This window comes from Microtus oregoni, unplaced genomic scaffold, assembly GCF_018167655.1.
Source record: "Microtus oregoni isolate MIOR12 unplaced genomic scaffold, Mior012 000014F_ref0000157, whole genome shotgun sequence".
NCBI classification, from domain to species: Eukaryota; Metazoa; Chordata; class Mammalia; order Rodentia; family Cricetidae; genus Microtus; species Microtus oregoni.
In genome coordinates, this window is record NW_024543073.1 from 13,065,838 (window position 1) to 13,087,216 (window position 21,379).

The 21,379-nt window shown below is 45.3% G+C and overlaps 1 protein-coding gene across 1 annotated transcript; it reads right to left on the bottom strand.

The window, feature by feature from the left end:
• Positions 1-3,096: 3,096 nt before the first annotated feature.
• Cd180 (CD180 molecule) lies at positions 3,097-19,821 on the bottom strand. Its single transcript, XM_041663794.1, has 3 exons — positions 19,685-19,821; positions 7,121-7,287; positions 3,097-5,318 (listed from the first exon to the last, which is right to left on the bottom strand). Exons 1-3 carry the CDS (start codon positions 19,772-19,774, stop codon positions 3,590-3,592), a joined length of 1,986 nt encoding a protein of 661 aa, XP_041519728.1. The 5' UTR covers positions 19,775-19,821; the 3' UTR covers positions 3,097-3,589.
• Positions 19,822-21,379: the final 1,558 nt, after the last annotated feature.

Consider the following 21,379-nt stretch of genomic DNA (forward strand, 5'->3'; position numbering starts at 1 on the left):
CAGAGGTTTTCTACGGAATGATTGGTTTTTCCAAGTTATATTTTAAGTATTATAGAGTGCTTGTTTCACAATTAGTATTTTCCATCTTCAGTTTATATATATTCCGAAGGCAAGAATCAGCTGATATCTGACAGAATAGACAGGGAACCCAATGGGTTGGTGTTATCTATCTATCTATCTATCTATCTATCTATCTATCTATCTATCTTTAACTTAATATTTAGCTTCTTTGTTGACCCTTTAGGAGTTTCACATCTTGCACCCCAATTCTGCTCACCTCCAAGTCCCCCGATATTCTCCCCCATCCCTGCTGCGCACCCCCCCCACACATACAAAAGGAAACAAATCAAAGTAGGCAAACAAGCACAAAAGCAGAAATAAACAAAATAACCCAAAGAAAGCAAAAACCACAACAACAGAAAAATCTCCTTGCTTCTCCTTCTCTCCTGCCTCTCCAACACCTCTTCATTCATCCTGAAGGCACTGGGGGCTTCAGTGTGCCATATAGTATACAAATTGTCCCATCAGTTTTACTGGCAAATGTTCATTGCAATGAGTCACCGGTCTGGTTCAAGGCCTCTGGTTTCTGGTACACCACCATCACTGGATCCTCACCGGAACTCCTCTGGGATATCCTGTAATGGCCACGAGTCTTGGAGATCCTGTGGGTATCATTCCCCAGGACCAGTTCCTTCGCCAACTCCAGCAGGTCCTAGATGGGGTCAATCCAAGGCCCGAGTGTGGGCCTGGGTGGTAGCCAAGCTGCTCAGTCAGCTCCCCTAATGCATGTTCCCCTTAGGCTTGGTTCCCCCTAGCCAGTGGTGAGGGGTGGGTGTCATCTCTGTAATGTGCAGGGGTCAGCTCTCTTGCTGTAGGGTCCAATGAGAAGCTAGGCCAGCTTTCCCAGGGCCAGCAAAGGGTGGGGCCAGCTCAGTATGGCCCTCTGATTTCATCTTGCATGGTTCCTGAGGTCTCCTGAGGTGACACAGGTCACAAACATCCACACAGACCCCAGCTGTAGCTGGACCATGAACCCAGACATAGCCCTCAGCAGCAGCTAGGGCCCAGGCGACATCCTGACTCTGGGTGGAAAGAATGGCCACTCAGGTGGGAATGGTTCTGGAGGCTATCCCGACAGGGTTGGTGTTTCCTAAGACGGCATTCTGAATGTGGAATCCATCTGTACTTTGAGATGGGGGAAGTAGGAGACAACATGAAGAGTAGGAAGGAATGTTACAGAAACTCGTCATTGACTAGGAATCCAGGGTTAACCTCTGCCACAATATCCTCATTACCAGAGGTTTGGCATAGGCATCCTTTATTACCAGATCGCTCTGGGTATTTCTGGCGAGAAATGTGTGGGAGGGGCTAGTGCAAGAAGCTCTGGAGATATTGACCAGAGCTAAGGGTAAGCGGGGATAGGCTTGGCCAACGTAGTAACCACTGATAAAGCCTCAGGGACCACAGGCCTACAAAATCTCAGCAATTAATTATTCACAATATAAACCATCAGGGCTGTGGGAGAAGGCTCAGTGAGCAAAGTGTTCTCTGCCCAAGCCTGCAGGCTGAATCCAGCTCCCTAGCACCGATGAGAAAGACTGGGAAAGCGGTGTGCTTTTCAAACCCCAGAGCTGGGGTAGAGCAACATGGGGAGATAGATCTACGATCAGCAAGGGGTCAGGTCTCAGAACAGGAAGATGCTGAAGCAGTCACCGGGCGTCAACATCTGGCGTCCATGTGAGCATTCATGGGTGAGCATGTGCACACACACCCTGAAACCATATCATGTCCCAGCCGTGATTCCGGATATGGAGGAGCCATAAAGATGATAAAGGAGCTGAAGAGTTCACGCTACTTGTGTTGTCATTCACCGTCGGCTTTGGATTGGCTATGTAGGAAAAAGCCACTCTCCGAAGAGGAAACCTTGCTGCAAGTCTCAGGGATATGAGAACTGACTGCTTCCAGAGGGGCTTCCAAAGGAAGGAGCGACCATGTGAGAAAGGCTGAAGTCCCTAAGTAGGGAAGAGCTCCATCCCAGCTGTGGCCTGCCTAAGCAGCTTTTCCAGGGGGCGAAGGGAAGACGTGGCTTCTCTTATCATTCTGATTAGATGTCACTATTGGTCAATCACTTGACATTTGACCAGCATTTCACAATTAGCTAACATCTCTAACCTCAAATTGGTTAGGAAATTTAATCAAGGTCTTAAGTAGTAGTCCCTTGGTTTTCATGGGGAAATTGGGTCCGGGAGTCCTCACAGATACCAGACTCCACAAATGTTCAAGTCCTTTATACAAAAATAAAATATTTTCATATGAATTACATGATCTTTTCATATTCTTTGTATTGTCTCCTAACAACATAAAACAAGGTATATATGTTGTGCACATAGTTACATTGTTCAGGGAATGATGAAATGAAGTAAGATAGATACTTAGTATTTGTGCAATGTTTAAAAAATATTATCAGTCTGTTGTTGCTTGACTCCCTGGATTCAGGGAACAGTAATAGCAAACATCACAGTAACTGAGTTTCAACTAGTAATTCAGACTGCATCCCAGAGACTTGGGAGGGATTAAGTTGTGACATTGTCAACTGCCCTGTCTTCTCTGTCTATCTGCCTTCAACAGCGCCATGTTGTCTGTCACTGCCATAGCCTTTGGGAATACCCCTGGACTGAACAGAAATCTCTTCTCCCTTGTCATGTTCCCGACAGCTAGTCTGCAGGGACACATACATACACAAGGTTCCCCTGTGAGCGTGTTCCTTAACATTCTCTGAAGGGAACAGGCTTTGGAAGGCCAGCCTGGGAACCAGACATTCATCTCCCTGTTCCTGTGGGAGAGAGGTCCAAGGACCAGAAACCTGGAGAATAAAATGAGCTGTTTGGACCACAGCCCACCTCTAAGTTTGCAACCCGAGAGGTGGAATACCAGACAGGGGGAGGGAAACCTCCTTGTTGGGAAATGAATGAAATCCGACCTTCAGGGATGGGTCGGGGAGAAGCTTTCAAAGTGTTGTACTGTTGACACAGTACAAAGGGGTTTCTCAAGACCTTAGAAAACAAGGGGACTAATAGAATCTGGTCGAGAGCAGAATTTATTACTTTGTCTTGTCTTTTAAATTCATTGTATTTTTTTACCTTTTGTCATTTGAAATGAGCATTGAGAATTTGTTGGGCCTAACTTTCCCAAATGGCTCAATTACAGGGAGCTCAGCCTCAAGCAAAATGTTAGAAGTTAGAGAGAGAGAGAAAGACAGGGTTGGCCCCAGCATAGCCGGGTTGGGCAGAGGGTGGGGGCACTGAGGCATGTTGCTCTCTTTTCTCAGATGGGTGGGGTTCAGATCGGGGGTTCAGTGGTTGTGGGTCACTTTTCACAGGAGGAAGTGGCTCTGTCTCACACAGCAGTGCATGGGCCTCTAACCACAGCATCATGGGAGATTCAAATGAGTAAGACATGTTCGGAAAAGCTCAAGGAACCCCAGCCCAGCACTAGGAACCAGAAAAGTCTGGTCACCTGTGGATGACATTTCCTTTACTTAGGACAATTCTGATAAAACCGTTTATCTGCCTTCTCTGGAAACCTTGAGCTAAATGTGTTGGTATTTCCACCTGAGAAAATATTTCACTGCGAAAATCAACGCAACGGTGAACAAAAGCAAGAATACGATGAGAAAGAAAATGCCCACAGCTGTGATACTGCATGACAGGGTGACATCAGATAGCCTGACTCCCCGCAGCAATGGAGGATTTGCACAAAGAGTGGCCTCTATGTCCTCGACTCTGTGCATGTTTTCTTTATACCATTCCAAAAAGTAAACATTCGAGCAAGTGCAGTCCAGGGGATTCTGTCTTAAATTAATGGTTTTCTGCTGGGACAGGATGGGAAGGAGGTCAGGGGGGATGGTGCTAATGCTGTTCGAAGCTAGATTGAGGTATAGCCCCTTAAGATGACTAAGAGCCTCGATGCTACTGGATGTCAGCCTGTTGTGGCTCAGATCTACATGATTCATCATCTTAAGCTGAGCAAAGGCCTGCGGGTCTATGGAGGAGAGATCACAGAATGATAACATCAGGATTTCTAGGCTCTCTAGGATCTGAAGCGGGTTGGTCTTTGGAATATTTCCATTTGGAAATCGGTTTCCCTGTAAGTTCAGGTGCTGGAGTGCTGGCAGGCCATCGAGAAGATGCTGATTGCTGGTGTCAAGGAGGCAGTGGGAGAGATTGAGAACCTTTAGGAGATGGAGGTTCTGGAAGGGACTTTGTGCAGCATTAACATGTAATTGGGTAAACGCCAAATCCAGGAGTTCTAGCTGGGGACATTCTTGGAACGCCTCGGTCCTTAGGCCCAGGGGTTCATTGTAGCTCAAGTTCAGGCTTTGTAAGTGAGACAGGTTTTTGAGTTGCAGGTTGCAGCAGTCAGAAGTTTCGATGTCATCGTGGCTTAGATCAAGCAGACGAAGATTTTCTAGGTTGTCTAAACAGCCAGTACCAAGGGCAAGTTTCTTCTCATTGCCTTTGATGTAAAGGTGTGTAAGGGAGGGGAAGCTGGCAGCACTGATTTGACACAGGTCATCAAACTTGTTTGCGCTGAGAACTAATTTCTTGAGGTTGTGTAGCCCCACAATCCCGGAGGGTAATTGTCTCAGGTGAGTGGCTGTCAGGTCCAGCTCCTGGAGGCTGGTGAAGCAGTGGAATGTATTCGAGGAGATGTTGAGGAAGTGATGCTTCTGCAGGTTGATGCTCTCAACTGACATTTCACAGAGGCCCTCGAACACCGAGGAACTAATTTCTTTATCATCAATGTCCTCAAATGTCCCCAGCCAGAGCAACTGAACAGTAGAGTTTTGCAAACCCCTGAATATAACCAGCAAGTCGAGAGTCCCTCCAAAGTCCAAACTTTGGAAGACAGTTGACTTGAAAGCCCCAGGCTCTATCCTTGTAATGTCATTTCCCTTTAAGTTGAGGCTCAAGTTAGTGGCGTGCCGTAGAGATTCCATATCTTCTTTAGATAGGTAATGGATGGCATTATTTTGAAAATCGAGAACCTTCAGCTTCTCTGTGGGGAAGTTTTTGGGGAGCTTAATGGAGGAAATATGGTTACTTCCAAGATGTAAACTTTCCAAGCTTTCCAAATTGTGCACGGGGATAAAGTCCAGACTGGACATTCCTGTTTGGGTGAAGAACAGGTGCTTCAGTGCCGCGGGCCCATTCAGTGCTGTTTCTGCCATAAATATCAGCGGGTTTGCAGTTAGCACAAGTGTGTCTAGCTGATGCTGGCTTTGGAAGGTATCTTCATGTATCCAGTAAATCTGGCACCTCGAAGAGATAAGAGCATTTGGCAATCATGCTTACGAGGACAAAAGAGCAAACACCAGCACAACAATGAATCAAGAAATCCCTCGTCTGCAATAGCAAAATAGCATCACTAAAAAGTAAAGTAGAACTTTCCTTCACACCCGCAGGATAATTTGTTGGGTTAATGAATAGCCTTAGTTCTGAATACTCTGATTTAGAATTTATTCTGTAGCCTTTGCCCCTTTAGAGTGAACACTCAGGGGTTATTTTTAATTGTAAGGAAAAAACCCAGTGATTGTAAAAATCAAACTGTGACTTACTGTTTAATTTAGTATAAAATATATCACACAGAAGATATAGGAGACACTATATACATACACATATGTGTATGATACACCCTTTATTAATTTCTCATGGGGGGCTGAATTGCTATCAAAGATTGAATCCAGGTCCTAACACATGCTAAGCACACTGTCTATCACTGGTCTGTAGTCTTGCCCTCTTTTTTTCATCAGTTAAATACAAAAGGGTTTTATGAAGAACTATTGTGTGTTAAATGATACATGGAAAATGCCCCATTGAACTGAAGAACAGTAAAGACTCAAAAAACACCATCTTGATATTAATCTAAAAATACTGGATTGATAGCACACACATGCACAGGAGTGCACATCCCTTTGTTGGCACATGTGCACGCTAATGGTTCCTTCATTCACCCACCAGTAGGTAGTGATATTGGTCACGGTATCTCACAGTGGCACTTATAAGGTGACTATGGTCCCTTGTTCTCCCGCTCTGCAGGAGCGGAAGGGCCAGTGTGGAGAGCCGCTACAAGGGATGCGGATGTCACGAAAGCATCAGCCTCCTTTCCCTCATTTTCCTCACAAACTTGTGTACGCCCTCACTTGCTTTTGATACTTCTACCCTTTGTTCTCAAACATTGGTTCAGCAATCAGATACAACTTTCAGGTTATGTTTTAGCAATTGGAATCATGGTTCCACCTCTAGAATAGATGATGCAATTCTTAATCCAATTTGTGTATAACAAATAAATCAAAAGTTAATAGAAGCCAGATGTAGGGGTGCTTGCCTTTAATCCTATACTTCAGGAGGCAAAGGCAGGAAAATATCTGTGAGTTCAAGGTCAGCCTGGTCTACACAGTGAATTGGTGGAAGACTAGGACTACATAGAGAGACCATGATTTTTTAAAAAAGAAAACAAACAAATCAGAAAGCAAACAAAACAACAGCAACCACACAATGTTAATAGAGATATCTGGGAGTTTCATCTAAACTATTGTTGCCCGGTAACAGCCAATTGGGTTAACATGCCGCTTAATACAGCATCTGATCTGGTCAAGATTTTTTTTTTCTCTTTTGCCATCAATACCCTTAGAAAAGTGGTTCTCAACCTTCCTAAAGCTGCAACCCTTTAATACAGTTCCTCATGCTTAGTGACCCCCCCAACCACTGCTACTTCCTAATTGCAATTTTGCTACTGTTAGAATTGTAATGTAAATATCTGATATGTAGGATATCTAATATGTGAGCCCTGTAAAAAGGTCATTCAGCCCCCCAAAAGGGGTTACGACCCACAGGTTGAGAACCACTGGCTTAGGCCTTCCTTAACAGCACCATTGAAATACTTTCCTCGTAGTTGACTGGCCTTATTTTACAATATATCTTAAAGTACCAGAAATGTGTTCCTTGGGAAGGATAAATAAATCTGTGGCCCTATAGGTGGTATCAGAAGTGCTTGGATTGTACAATATGGTTTTGTTTAAGTAAAATGTCAAGAGCGCACAAGGAGCTGAAATACCTACCTGGTTAAATCCAGAAAGGTGAGATTTACGAGTCTGCTGAAGGTTGTATTTTGAATTGTAGGCAAGAAATTAAAGCTGAACTCCAGACATTCTGTTGAGTTTGGGAGAGTGCCAGGAATTTCACTGAGACCTAAATTTTCACAGTTGTATGTTTTGTTGGTTTCTTTCTGATGGGAGAAGCAATATAAATGAATATTGGATTTAGTAATTTGATTCACTCTCTAGCAAGATTATGTATGATTTACCTTTTGAAAAGCGGTCCCACTTCTAGTTATCATTCCCCAAAATAAACTTGCAAAAGCACAAAATGTTTATGTGCACATTCTTATTCATTACGAGGCTTTAGTAAGCTAGCACAAGGAATAATGATAAAGCGCTTGCTCTTGATTAGATTAAGATTCAAATAAATCAGTTGGTAAAAGACATTTGTAGTCCATCAGAGACCTCTGAATGAAGGGATTAGACGATATTAAGAAAATTACACACTTTGTTAGCAAGGTATTGGCTGTAAGTCAAAATGTGGAGGGTGCACCTCTTATCCGAGCACATTGGAGGGAGTCGGGGAGATTCTGAATTAATGATGATGTGAGCTACACAGCAAGATCCTGTCTCAGGAAACAAACAACCCCCAAACAAACAAACAAAGGGTGCTTTCTAGTGGGCACAAACCTGAGTTCAACCCTCTGGTACTGGGAGAGAAAAGATTGTCAATAGCGGCACTGTTATCAGTGTGAGTCCAGCTGAAAAAAACGTGGTGCTCCTTAGAGGAACCCTGCAGAAATATTCTTGCCCAAAACAAGCGTCCACATGAGGGACTGAATAGATTGGAATCCAGTCAAGACTTTAGACCTGGCTTCATGGCTACAAGTGAGTGACTCAGTTGATTTCAGTTAAGACATGACAAAGCAACAGTTACCCAAATACAGATAGTGGGACATTCTATAGTGTAACTGGAAAGGTAGGGGGCAAAGGAAGAGGAGGAGGAGGAAGAAAGAAAACTCTTGTTAAGAGATAAAGGAGAGGCTGGTGATAGGACTCAGTGAGTAAGGGCAGTTGCCACCAAGCCTGCCAACCTGAGTTTGCTCCCTGGGAACCCACAGAATAGTAAGAACCAACTCTTGCAAGTTGTCCTTGCAAGTTGGTTCCGCACATGTGCCATGGTGCATGGTCACATGCTTGCTTGGGTATGCACAGAAAATAACTGTTGAAAAGCTATTTTAAAAGAAAAAGATAGACATAATAACTTAGGCAAGCAAATAATATTAACCCTTGTTTAGTTATGATTTTTAAAAAGCTAGGGAAAGACATAGTATAACAATCCCCGAGCTCTCTGAAGACAGGATTTGATGATATTGAGAAATAATGAATTAGAGAGAGAGAGAGAGACAGAAAGAAAATAGAAATTTTTGTTACATTAGTGGTTATGGTTTGATGAAAGAAATGGTCTTAGACTCTTTAGGAGCAGATTAAAGTAACTAAAAATAAAATGACAGGTTTGAGATTTGCTTTAGTACACTCTGGCAAAAAATAGAAATAAAAAGAGAGAAATCATTCCATAACCCCACCATATGAGAGGCTGAGACAGGAGGATTTCTGTGACTTCTAAGCCATCCTGAGATAGGGCAAGACCCTGTCTCAACAAACAAGGAATACAGGCAAACAGAACAGGAAGGAGGAGGGAGAACTGTGAAGGGGAGTTTGCTGACAAATTCTTACCCTCCTGGGCATTTGAGGCGCTGGTAACTTTGTAACAAATTTGCTTAACACGCTATTAAAAGGAAAAAGAAGTAGCACAGATCTTGAGGATTTCAACCTTGAAACGCAAATTACTTCCCTGTTGGGATCTCCAGACTGTAGCTACCAGACTGTGTGTGGGTCTATGGAACCACCCTGCGTCCAACATAGTGCTAGATCCTGAAATCTAAAGGGCGTCGCCTCTTAAACTTCTAATCCAAGACACAGATCTGGAACTAACTATATAGGAAATGCTATTCATCAGAAGTCCGCAGAAGTGTAGGGTTATCTGGTACCACAGTATCATGAGCGGCTGGTGTGGGTGTGGCTGAGGAGTGGGAAGAGGGTGGGTAGCAAGGTGGGCTGGTGATGTCTACCTGGCCCAGGGAGGCTCCTAGCTAAGAAAAATATCCTTGGAGGTACAAGAACATGAGCACCAGGGATCACCGGTGCTCAGATGGTCTCACATCCTAGGTGAACTAAACAACCACCTGTCCTCTGCTTTTTCCTTCCCACATGCCTGCTTTCCAGTAGTCCATGAGGGTGCCCAACCAGCACTCTGGTTCAGCTGCCTTCCTACCGTTGTCTACAAACAGATTTTTCTTGGATAGACAGAAGCACACACATCTCCCTTTTCTCCTGGATGGCGAGGTTCTCTGGACGGCACCATTTACATCACTTTGCTGAACTCCATTTCCTGCTCGGTGCACTTTTCATAGCGCTACTACACATGCGCATCTCCAGGAAACCACTGGTTTCCTTCTATTCCGTGAGGCTATTATAACTGTCGATGATGAAAATGCCATATTTATATTTCCCTATAATTTATTCTCCAGTTTATAGACCCAAAGTCCTCTAGGCACTGTCACAAATCCATCCATATAATGTCCTTGAAATGCACACTTTGCATTTAAAATCTAGATTTAGCTGACTGGTGGGGGAAAGCACGCTACGAGACTGTGCCTGGTGCCCATGACTGTGGCTCACCCAGAGAGAACTTGTGTGGACGGCTGTGGGCTCAGTGTTGCTATGGATCTTATTAGCTCGGAGGAGACATTTTTCTTTTCTGGTCCCCACTGGCATATCTGACATCATGTAAGTAGGGAGAAAGGGGAATCTGCCAATCTGTCCGGCTCTATTATAGTATCACAGCGAAAGGCCTAAGGCTACTGATTCCCTGCTTCTGAATATACATGCTCAGGACACTGAAGTTATTTTCTCATTCAGTCTCTCCTGGGCTTCCTAAGCACTTTACTGCACTAATGGGATTCAGAAAGTAAAGGTTGCAGAAACTCTGCTGAGCCAGGAGCTGAGGGAGCTTCTAGTAGGAGGAAAGAAAGGCAAGGAAGTGAAATCGCTCTTTTACCCGAGCCAAAAAAGGAGAGGCAGGCAGGGTCTGCCAGTGCCAGACAGGAAGACCATCAAAGCGTGGTCCACAAATCTTCACATAGATGGGAACAGAAATGACTCTGCTGCCCTTCATGTCTTGGGGGAAGGGTGACAGCAAGACTTAGAATTTCAAACCAACAGGTCCTGGGGCTCCACAGGCACCTTCCCCTACACGTTTTACAGTCAGAGTTTTACAATAAAAATTGTTAGCCAGGCAGTGGTGGCGCACACCTTTAATCCCAGCACTCGGGAGGCAGAGGCAGGCGAATCTCTGTGAGTTTGAGGCCAGCCTGGTCTACAAGAGCTAGTTCCAGGACAGGAACCAAAAGCTACGGAGAAACACTGTCTCGAAAATCCAAAGAAAAAAAAAAAAAAAGTTGTTATGGCTATGAAAGTTAGCAACATATAAGAACCATTAGATAATTTTCTGTTGATTTTACTTATTAATTTTTGTTTAATTAATCTATTTTACATCCTAACTGCAGTTTTTCCTCCCTCCTCTCTTTTCATTCTCTCTACCTCAGGACCTCCCCATTTCCTCCCAATCCCTTCTTCCTCTGTTTCTATTCAGAAAGGGGCAGGCACCCCATGGGTATCAACAAAGCACAGCATGTAAGTTGCAGTAAGATTAAGTGCCTCCCCTTGTATTTAGACTGGCCAAGATGGTCCGGTATGAGGAATAGGTTCCCAAGAGCCAGTCAAAACATTAGGGACAGTGCCTGCTCCCATTGTTAGGAGTCTCACAAGCAAACAAAGCTACACAACTGTCACATATGTGTATAAGGTCTAGGTCAGTTCCCTGGTTGTTGGTTTAGTCTCTGTGAGTTCCCATGAGCCAGATTATTAGTTTCTGGGCTTTTCTTGTGATGTTCTTGACCCCTCTGGCCCCTACAATCTCTCCCCCCCCCACTTCAGTCAGATTCCCTGAGCTCGCCTAATGTTTGGCTGATGGTCTCTATATCTGTTCCATCAGTTACTGAATGAAGGCTCTCTGATGACAATTGGGGTAGTCGTCAATCTGATCACAGGAGATTGTCAGTTCAGGCTACGTAGCATAGCCATTATTGTTGGAGCTTTAGCTGGGGTTATCCTTGGAGATTCAGGGGTATTTATTTCCGTTGAGTCCCTCTTTATGTTCATCTTCTGTAATCTCACCCTCAATTTACCCCTAAATTCAATTCCCCAAGTTCCCATCCTGACCCACCTCCAGTCCACCAATACTTTGCTTCTATTTTCCCTTCACAGGGAGATCCTCGCACCTGCCCCCGCACCGGGCTCTTCTTGTTACCTAGACTTTTTGGGAATACCCAAAAGATGCTCAATCATACAGGAACACTTGCTCAGCTATGTTTACAGCAGGTTTATTTGTAATAGCTAGAACCTGGAAACAGCCTAGATGTACCTCAGACCCCCCCAAAAAAATGGCTAAAGAAAATGTATTACACAATGGGATATTACTCAACTGTTAAAAACAATGACATCAAGAAATTTGAAGGCAAATGAATGGAACTAGAAAAAAAAATCATCCTGAGTGAGGTAACCCAGACACAGAAAGACAAATATGATATGCACTCACTCATTAGTGGATATTAGCTGTAAAGTGAAGGAGAGCCTTGATTTTACTTTTTAAGGCTAGTAGTGTGAACCTGTGACCACACACATACAATTACTGTCATTCAGTCCTTTGGAATGGAATCTTTTATAAGTTACAGATATTCTGTTTATACCTCCTTCAGGACAAGGATATATGAGAAACCCCTTCACCCCATGCCATGCAGCTACGGTCAGCCAAACTCAATGTCATAGCCTGGGCTTTCTAGCCCAGGTTCTAGAGAGGTCTCCAGCCCAGACTGTTGGGCACTACTCTGATCTCTTTGTGACGAGAAAGCATGATCCTGCCCAGAGCCATAATACTCTAAGCGGGACAAGGAGACTTCAGCCCCTCGTGGCACCAGGCAGACAGGTGCTACTATGGTGAGCAAATGGATGAAGTGAAATGGGAGAGAGACAAAATAGTTTATGTCCTGTGGACAGAGGCATATCTGAAGAGGCAAAAGAGATGAGGAGTGGGCTGCCGTGGGTGGTTTCATTGCTACCCAAGGCTATGCTTCTGCTGGGCCCCATCTCTGGATTCAGGTTCTGTTACAGCCATGGTCTCTGTTGATGTCCTTGTCTACTGATACCACCAATGGCAAAGAGGATAGGGCTCTACCCCTCACTGACTGGAATACTAGGGAGAACTGGCCTTGCCACTCACTAGCTGAAGTACTCAGGAGAGAGATGCTATACCTTTCCAGGGCTGCACCAGATACTGTCCTGTTCGCATGGGCACGGGTGAACTGGCTATGAGGGCATGAAAATGGGAGAGCGATCACGCCCCTCTCACAGGCTGTGTGAGAGGCATGGGTGAGGGAAAGATGCCCTCCTCTCCTCGCCCCTCGCTACCTACATCAGGTGGGAGACTTGGCCCAACCCTTCACCAACTGCAGCACTTGGGAGAGCAGGCCCTGCTGCTCACCTGGGCAGCACAGTAGAGCCAACCCTGGTAGCAGAGATGTGGGTAAAGCCAGCCCTGAGGTTGTAAACATGGGAGAGCTGTTCCCACTACTCATTTGTCTAATCTCAGCATGGGTGGTAGAGAGAAGCCCTCCCCCACTGGTCAGCTCCTGAGGCAGGTGGGAGAGCTGTTTCTGCCCCTCACCAGCTGTAGTAGTAATTGGGTGAGTGGACCTTACAGCTCACCTGGGCAACACAGGAGACCTGGCCCTGAAGGTATAGATGTGGAGATCGGACCCTGAGGATGTGAAACTCAGAGAATTGACCACCACCCCTTGCTCATTGTTGCAAGGGGTAAGCTAGCCAGAGCAATGATGGAGAGCTCACCCAGGTGGCAAGGACAGGGGAGAGCTGGTGGTCTGAAAAACCCTGCCAAAAACCAGGCCCAGAACTCAGGCCCAGGGCCAGGGTTATGTGTTGGCCTGCCCCAACATCTTCCCCGTCTTTGATCTGCTGGAGCACAGGGAAGGGAGGGTATCAGTCCTGTGGACCTAAGGCTGCAAGATCTCTATGACACAGGGCAGCAATGATATGTTCAGGAAGAGTTCCAGGGAGGGCCCAGAGTAGATGGTGCAGCAGAGACCAGGGGCCTCGAAACAGATTCTTTTCCAAAAATGCCTAAGTATAAAAATATATGGATAAAGGATTTACTGTGTGACTCACTGTGTCACACTGCAGCTTCCATGACAAGATTTTCCCCTTCTTCCTTTCTCCCCCCCTCCTTTTCTCTTAATTTTTATTTTGGTGTGAGGTAGGGGATGGGTGGGATCTGGAGGCATGCTGTAGAAAACACAAAGAATTAAAACTAAAAAGAACAAGGACATATAACCACAGTCCCCATTATCAACTCAGGATGTTTAACATTGGTTCCACTTATTATTCAGCAGTCTTTACTTTGCTGGTCTCCAAGATAATTTTCTGTTTTTCCAATCTGGAATTATACCTTGCATTTGCTGTCAAATTTCCACAGGTTTCTCTACTCCAAGGCAATTCTTCAGTCTCTTAGGACACTGATTTGTTTTTTAGAAAGTAAAAGAACTGTATGGTCATGTGTGCCAGAACACCATCTATTGTGGTTCCATATGTTTCCTGGGCTTGAATTCCATAGAGATTACATTTTGGAAGAAGCTCTACAATGGTGAGCTTGTGTCTTTTTCACCACCAGGACTAGGGTCAAAGCTTTGGGTGAATTCTAACAGCACAGCATGGAAGCATAGACCAGAGGAATGAGCATCCTTCAGAGGATGCAGGAAAGCAACAGACAGCTCCACCACTGCCAGGACCACTTGCCTCGGGTTTTCCTCCCAGGCAGACACCCGCCACGCCCCAGCTCCACGAGCCCCATGTAATTATTCTACCTAGAGATGGACAGTTTTCCGAAGTTGCTTCTTCACTCGTCTACCTTGGCTGACTGCACTGCAGATGGGCCCATCCTTCTTAATGTGAATGCCCGTGCCAGCAGAGCTGCCACAAATCCACTCAAATGCATGCAACCGCACACATCCTGCAGAGTTGCTGCAAAACCACTAAGACAACTGCAACCGCACACATCCTGCAGAGCTGCAAAAAAGCCACTCAGATGCCTGCAACTGCACATACCCTATAGCACTGCTGCAAATGCATTCAGCTGCCTTCAATTGTACACATTCTGCAGAGCTGCTGCAAAGCCACTCGGATGCCTGCAACTAAACATACCATGCAGAACTGCTGCAAAGCTACACAGATTTCTGCAACTGCACATACCATGCAGAGCTGCTGCAAAGCTACACAGATTTCTGCAACTGCACACACCATGCAGAGCTGCTGCAAAGCTACACAGATTTCTGCAACTGCACACACCATGCAGAGCTGCTGCAAAGGTACACAGATTTCTGCATCTGCACACACCCTTCAGAACTGCTGCAAATCCACTCGGATGCCTGTGCTGCACACATTTCTTTAGGACCAGCAGTGCACTGGGACCCCTGCCAGCCACTTTGTCTTCAGCTTGGCTCAGAGCTGGGCCTCTTTACCTAGAGCAAGTTTCCTTCCTAGCTGCAACCCCCTCTCCCTCCAGGTGTTCCTTTGCATTTTTTTCCATCAAGAGGTTATTTTGTTTCTGCTCCCATCCCACTGTATTTTCTCTCCTTGCAAGTGTTGAGACATTTTTCTAATTTGGAAGCCTTTGGATTTCACTGGAATGCTTATTTCCAGCTTTTCAGACGTCTAGTTCACTTGACACATGCATGCATGAGGAAGCACTGACCCCACCCCCAGCCCCTTCCTTTAATCACAGCTTGAGCAATGTGGCTGGTAAGCTGAATTCCAGAGCAAAGATTACTCTCTGAAAACAAAACAACAAATGAAGCCTCTTGGGAAGACACATCCCTAAAATTGTGTTGTCAAGCTGACTCCTTCAGGTGAAGGACATTCCAATTAAACCTTTTTTTTCTGGGCCTCTACAGCAGTGGTTCTCAACCTGTGGGTCACAATCCCTTTGCAGGGGGGGGGGGTGTGGGGAGTGGAACGACCCTTTCACAGGGGTCACATAACAGTTATCTGGAATAGAGGATATTTACATTATGATTCACAACAGTTAGAAACATTACAGTTATGAAGAAATTTTGTGATTGGGGGATCACTACAACATAAGGAACTGTATTAAAGGGTCATAACATAAGGAAGGTTGAGAACCATTGCTCTGCAGAAATAGCCTGCTTGTCTCCAAGTCTAAGCATTAACTGTCTTGCCTGGGCCTCTCTTCTTACCAGCTATAGCTTGGGGATAAGAAGCACACCCTACCAGTGTGCGCTGAGAAGTCTCCAGACAAAGGACCTTAGCCCCGAGCACGAGTGCCTGCTTCAGGAATCATCTCATTCCCCATCATCCTGGTCCTGGGAAGCTAGTGCATCTGTGAAGTTGGAGTTCTTCAAAGAGGGCACTGCCAAGTAAAGCCCACCCCATTCCTAGATACAGAAGGACTTTGTCTTACCTGGTTTTGAATGGACAGAGTGACTAAGATGAGCCCATTTCTAATGGGGGTGGGGAGCAAGCCTGCAGGTCCAAGGAACTATTTCAGAGTACCCTGAAAATATTCCAACAGCAGCAATGACAGCACTGCATTCCAGATAGTTTGAATATTCGCTAGTCTCTAAAGGCCTGGTCATGGTTGTAATTTTGTTACACGCATACAGAGAACATGGGGCATTTAGCAACAGAGGATTCTCTGTGGAGTGGTCATGAGTTTTTATTATAATTTTCTCAGAGCTTGGTATAGGTCGAAACTTTTCTTAAGCAAAAAAATTTATTAAAATATCAGTTCTGACTTCTACCCAACATGCATATATATGCATATATATATATATATATCAGTTTTTGAGCTGTTAAAACTTAGAAATATGAAACAATAAATCTTCCAGAAGAAACTGTAGAATAATATCATCATAGCTTTGGGGTAGACAAAAGATTTCTTAAACTGGACAGAAATGTACTGAAAATTAAGGGAAGAAATGTTCAATCAAGTTACAATAATATTAAGAACTTCCAGTTGGCAAAAGATACCTTTAGGAAAGTTGAAAGAGAAGTCTCAGAGTAGAAGAATATATATTGGCTATCACATCAAGACAACAAAGGAGAAAATGGGCAAAAGACTTAAGCACTGCACCCCCACAAATGTCGCTGTAGAGGGCTGAGGGCTGAGGGTGTATGAGTGTCAGAATGTTTGCCCAGAAGGAGGGTGGCACTGGGTTGGGCTCTCAGCAGTGCCAGGAGAGAGGACTACGTAAGCAACTGTGAACATGTTCTCAATTTAATAATTCATCGGAGAAATAAAAATTGAATCCCAATGAAATGCTCCTTCCCAGCCATCAGGATGGCGCACATTTATTATCAAATGTTAACAAGACTCAGGAGCAATGAAACGTCACACGCAGTGCCAAGGGCTGTTAATTATTAGTGATGCTTTATAAATCTGTGATGTCTACAAGATACATACACACACACACACACACACACACACACACACACACTATGGGAAATACATCTATTCAGGTACTCATATAAAATAAATTTATTTGATTTCTAAAGAAAGGCATAATCAAGAAAGCTTAAAACCAGTGTCATATATAACTTCCAAAACTTATAAATAATGCAGTTTCCTATTAATAGTAGAGGAATAAATAGACGATGGGGGCTCCCACCAAACAGTGTGTCATTGAACACTAGGAATTGACAAATCACTTTCGTACATGTCATCTGAAAGTGTCACCAATTTAATGCCAGTCAAAAGGATTCAGGCAAAAGGAGTTCCTACGATATGGTCCCTACTGTATAAAGTTATTTTTTAAGAGCGTACTAGCAACCATGATGATAGAAGTTACAAGGCTAGATGTCTTTGAGGAACTCATGGCCTGGAGGAGGCTTGGGGGCTTCTGAGGTACTGAGTACATCTGTGCCTTGAGTTGCATGTGGAATACCTGGCTGTGTTCGTGGGTCAAAATGCATTTAACTGCCTAGGTAAGGCCATGTGAACTTTCTGCATGTGTGTTTTGCTTCAACAAAGTTTAATAAGCTGAAAAGAAGGCAAAAACCTAAACACAACTCTTATTATCACGCTGGGCCAGACAAGCTCACGACAGTGGGTCACAGGAACAGACAGGCAATGAGTGCTTGATCATGCTTGAAGTGGAGCGAGGCAGGAAAGAAAGCCAGGAGAAGGCTGGGTGGAAAGAACCGGGGTGACTTGAATGTGAGAGGACCATGCGTGACAATCAAAGGCACACGTTTCTCCTAACCAGTCTTGCTCCCCCTCATCTGTGGCATAGAGGTCTGGAACATGGCCCATCGTGTTCATGCATTAAACAGCCTTCAACTTCTGCTGCTTGGAAGGAAAGAAGGAGAGAAGAAGAAAGAGAAAATAGAGCTCTAATGCTCACGGAATGGGTTGCAAGGCTATTTCAATTCAGACATGTGTCAGAGGGCAATCACGAGCTAGAGGTGGGGACGTTGTTTTAAAGGATTTCACTACCACGTGTTTACCGCAAATGGAAGTCTTCACTGTCTTCATACAGGGCCTTTAGCGACCTGGGACACTGTGCCCTACTCCCATGAATGACAGGCATGGCACTGAGGGCCTACCCCAGGCAGTTTCTTTCTTTTTGCCTCTCCTCCTTCTTCCCTCTGCCAAAGCAGGGGTCATGTACAAAAGGGAACTGGCAACTCAGAAGCCTGTGACCACCGTGGGTGATTAGACGGCTTCTGTAGCTCTGCTGTAGTTTTCGGGCAAGCTCACCCTTCCTGGACTCCTTGCCGTCTCAGAAGGACCCACAGGCTTCCCCTAGGTGCAGGGTTTTGAAAGCTGAATTCCCCAGTTAAGAACAGAGTACTGCAAATAGCCCACTTCTGTGGAACTGCGATCGAATGGGAAGCTTATCCCATCTGGGGATGCGGTCAGCACGTGACTAGCATTCGTCCTTGGTCACTGAGAAGGGGATATCCCCATCCCAATCCCTTCATGCCATCTGCATGATGTGTGAAACCAACTTCCCAACTTGAATGAGGAGAAGCTGGGGTTGATGAAGCCCCTTTCTTCTTTTATTTCTTTTATAGCCTGAGTTGTCTCCCATTCTCCCACCCCTGAACTTCTTAGGTTGAAGCCTTAACTCCCAGGACCTTGTGTCTCATGTGACTATAACTGGAGATGAGGCCTTTTGAGATAGATTACAGTAAAGTGAGGAAACCTAGGCAGGTCCTAGTCCAACACAACTAATGTCTTCATAAGAGAAACTTAGACCCAGCTAAGCCTTGTGGATGGTACACTGGATACACATAAAGACAGCCATCTATAAGCCGAGAAGAAAGTCCTCAGAGGAAAACGACCTTGCCACTATCTTCTAGCCTACAGCAATGACAACAGCTATCACAAACCAAGAAGAAAGTCCTCAGAGGAAAATGACCTTGCCTCAGCCCCAGTCCTGGATTTCCAGCCTCCAGAAATGGCAAACAATAAGTCCTATTATGTAATTTTCCTTACTCTCTAGCACTGGTTCTGGAAGCCTGAGGAAATTAATATTCCATCCCTGCCTTGATATTTCCTGGGTATCGTATCTGTTTGGTCTGTGAACAGCCTGAATCCACTCAAATGGCTAGCAAGCTTTCTGTTTCAGACTTCATTCAAGTCCTGGCTTTGACATTGATTCATACCCTCATCTGGGAAGTCTTAGCCTTGAGTTTTAGGTCAATGGTTTGACTTCTAACTATGGTCTCAGATTCCTTTTGCCCCTAACTATCCCTGGCTTACATTCTCCTTTCAGTCCCAAAGTAGGAAAGCAACTTAGCAAACCGCCCTTTTCTGCCTGCACCCTTTGTCAGGCATGCCCATACGGGACTGGCCACTTGCCAGAGTCAAGGAGAGCGGGAGGAAGGTGGAATCATTTTACGTGGCAAAAGACGGAGGCCATTCTCTCTCTCTCTTCCTCTCTACAACTTCCTACTGTTACAGTTTGAAACAGAAGGTTGGCGTTGGCTTGGGTCTCAGTTACTCCTGCGGGGTATTCTGATAGACGGAAGGGTGTCCAACTGGAGGAGAAAACCAATCTCATTCAGAATGATCCTTTAACTGTTCTGAAGCCTGGAATGGGCCTGTCTTTACTAATCCTCACTGTGGCAGCCAAGAAACTGAAGGACTCTGTGGCTAGAGGCCATGTGCTGCGATGGCACACAAATGGCTCTCATAGTTTAGGTGTCAGGATTGAGAGGGTCTGTCCTTGGCACCCAAACCCTATTGCTATCTCCTGTTGTCCTCATTAGGACAGTAGAGACTTAAAGCCAAGGTTCACATGAGTCTGTATGCCGAATCTCAAATTTTTGAGCAAGCGTCAGCTGGGTAGAGACATGGTTTGGACTCACCTCAGTGCACGTCAGATCTGAGGAGGCGATGGCTTCACAGCTGGCTGAAAAGAGCGCCACTAAAAAGAAGCAGCTGATGTCCAGAGCCATCCCAGGTCCAGAGCAAGCCCAGCTGGGTCGGATTAGCTAATGCTCAGAGCCAAGCCGTATAATCACGCTCTAATAGCCCTGGCGATTTGGCAGGCAGAGAGGTACTCGGAAGGTTGATCTTAAGCGGCAACGCTGTGTGAACCGCTCGGCATTTGTGGGTCTGCGCTGCAGAAGAAGAAAAGGGAAGTTCTTTTTGCATACCAACCATCCTGGCCAAAAATAACTGAGAACCCTGCCCCAGGATGGCCCAGTGCATTTCCTGACCAGTGCGGACCAGTTGCATAGCCCTTAGAGACTGTGATGCTTCCCATTGGCCAGATGCCAATTTCAAGGGTTTGGCCCACCCTCCCGACCTTCTAGTCTCTCTCCCTGTGAGAGGCTGGAAATGCCGGAATCTGCATTCATGTCGGATACCACTTTGCTAGCTGTCCTTCGGGGTGACTGGGAGAAGTGCTGAGCATGCTGGCAGGGCAGAGAGCTCGGCTCCAGCAGATGGGAGGGCTGCAAAACTGGGAACTAGGGCGGGAGGTGACAGTTTCCACAGTTCTGCTAGCTGAACCTCAGCCCCTTCCTGGAGCGCTCCTGATCTTCCTATGGAAGGGGATTGCTTTCTCTCTTGCCCAGGTGACTTAGGACTGCTGTTTTAACAGCTCAGGAGGAACCCCCTTTCTGCCCTCACACCTGGCTCAAGTTAAACAAAACAGCTTTAAAAGACACAACAGCCTGGCCAACGCAGCAGAACTAAAAATCTCAACTCAGGGTCCCTTTTCCCTTAGAAATAGTTTTGAAGCCTTGGGCTGTACCTCAATTGGTAGAGTAATTTCTTAGCATGCATGATACTCCAAGTTCAGCACCCCAGCACCAATAAAGCAGTCGTGGGCATAGTCCCTTAATTTCAGCATTAGGGAGATAGAAGCAAGAGGATGAGCAGTTTAAGGTCATAAGAAGTTTGAGGCCAGCCCAGGCTGCAGAAAACCCTGTTTGAGTAAGGAGAAGGGGAAGAGACAAAAGAAAAAGAAATAGAGAGAATCCATTGAAAGAGTGGTAATTCTTACGATGGCCAAGGTGCAGCAGGGAAAGAAAAAGTTCAAGCATTTACTCAGTAAATACTTAGCTACCACAGGCCTTTTTCTACCCTTGAACCAGCTGATGTATGAGAGATAATTGGTGGTGCTGTTCTTCCATTCCGCTTCTAAGAGCCCAGTTCCTAGTTCAGACTCTACAACGACCTTAGATACTACATGCTATGTCACTGCCATCAATAAAGTGACCAAAGTCGCTACCACTTATGTTTTTAATAGACCAGAGTTCTTCTCTCTCTCTCTCTCTCTCTCTCTCTCTCTCTCTCTTTCTTCTCATTTTATAGTTACAGAAACTGCAAATAGCCTCTCGAAGACCACATCACCAGAGCGTGGAAGAATGGGGCTTTAGATCCAGGTGGTCTCACATAAGAGACACACTTCTACCCTCAACGGCAAAGAGTAAGTAGCCTCCTAAAACAGCTAAACAGCAGCCAGAATAGAGAACGTTCACCTGTCAATCTTTTTTTTTTTTTTCTTCTTTCTTTGAGACAGGGTTTCTCTGTGTAGCCCTGACTGTCCTGGA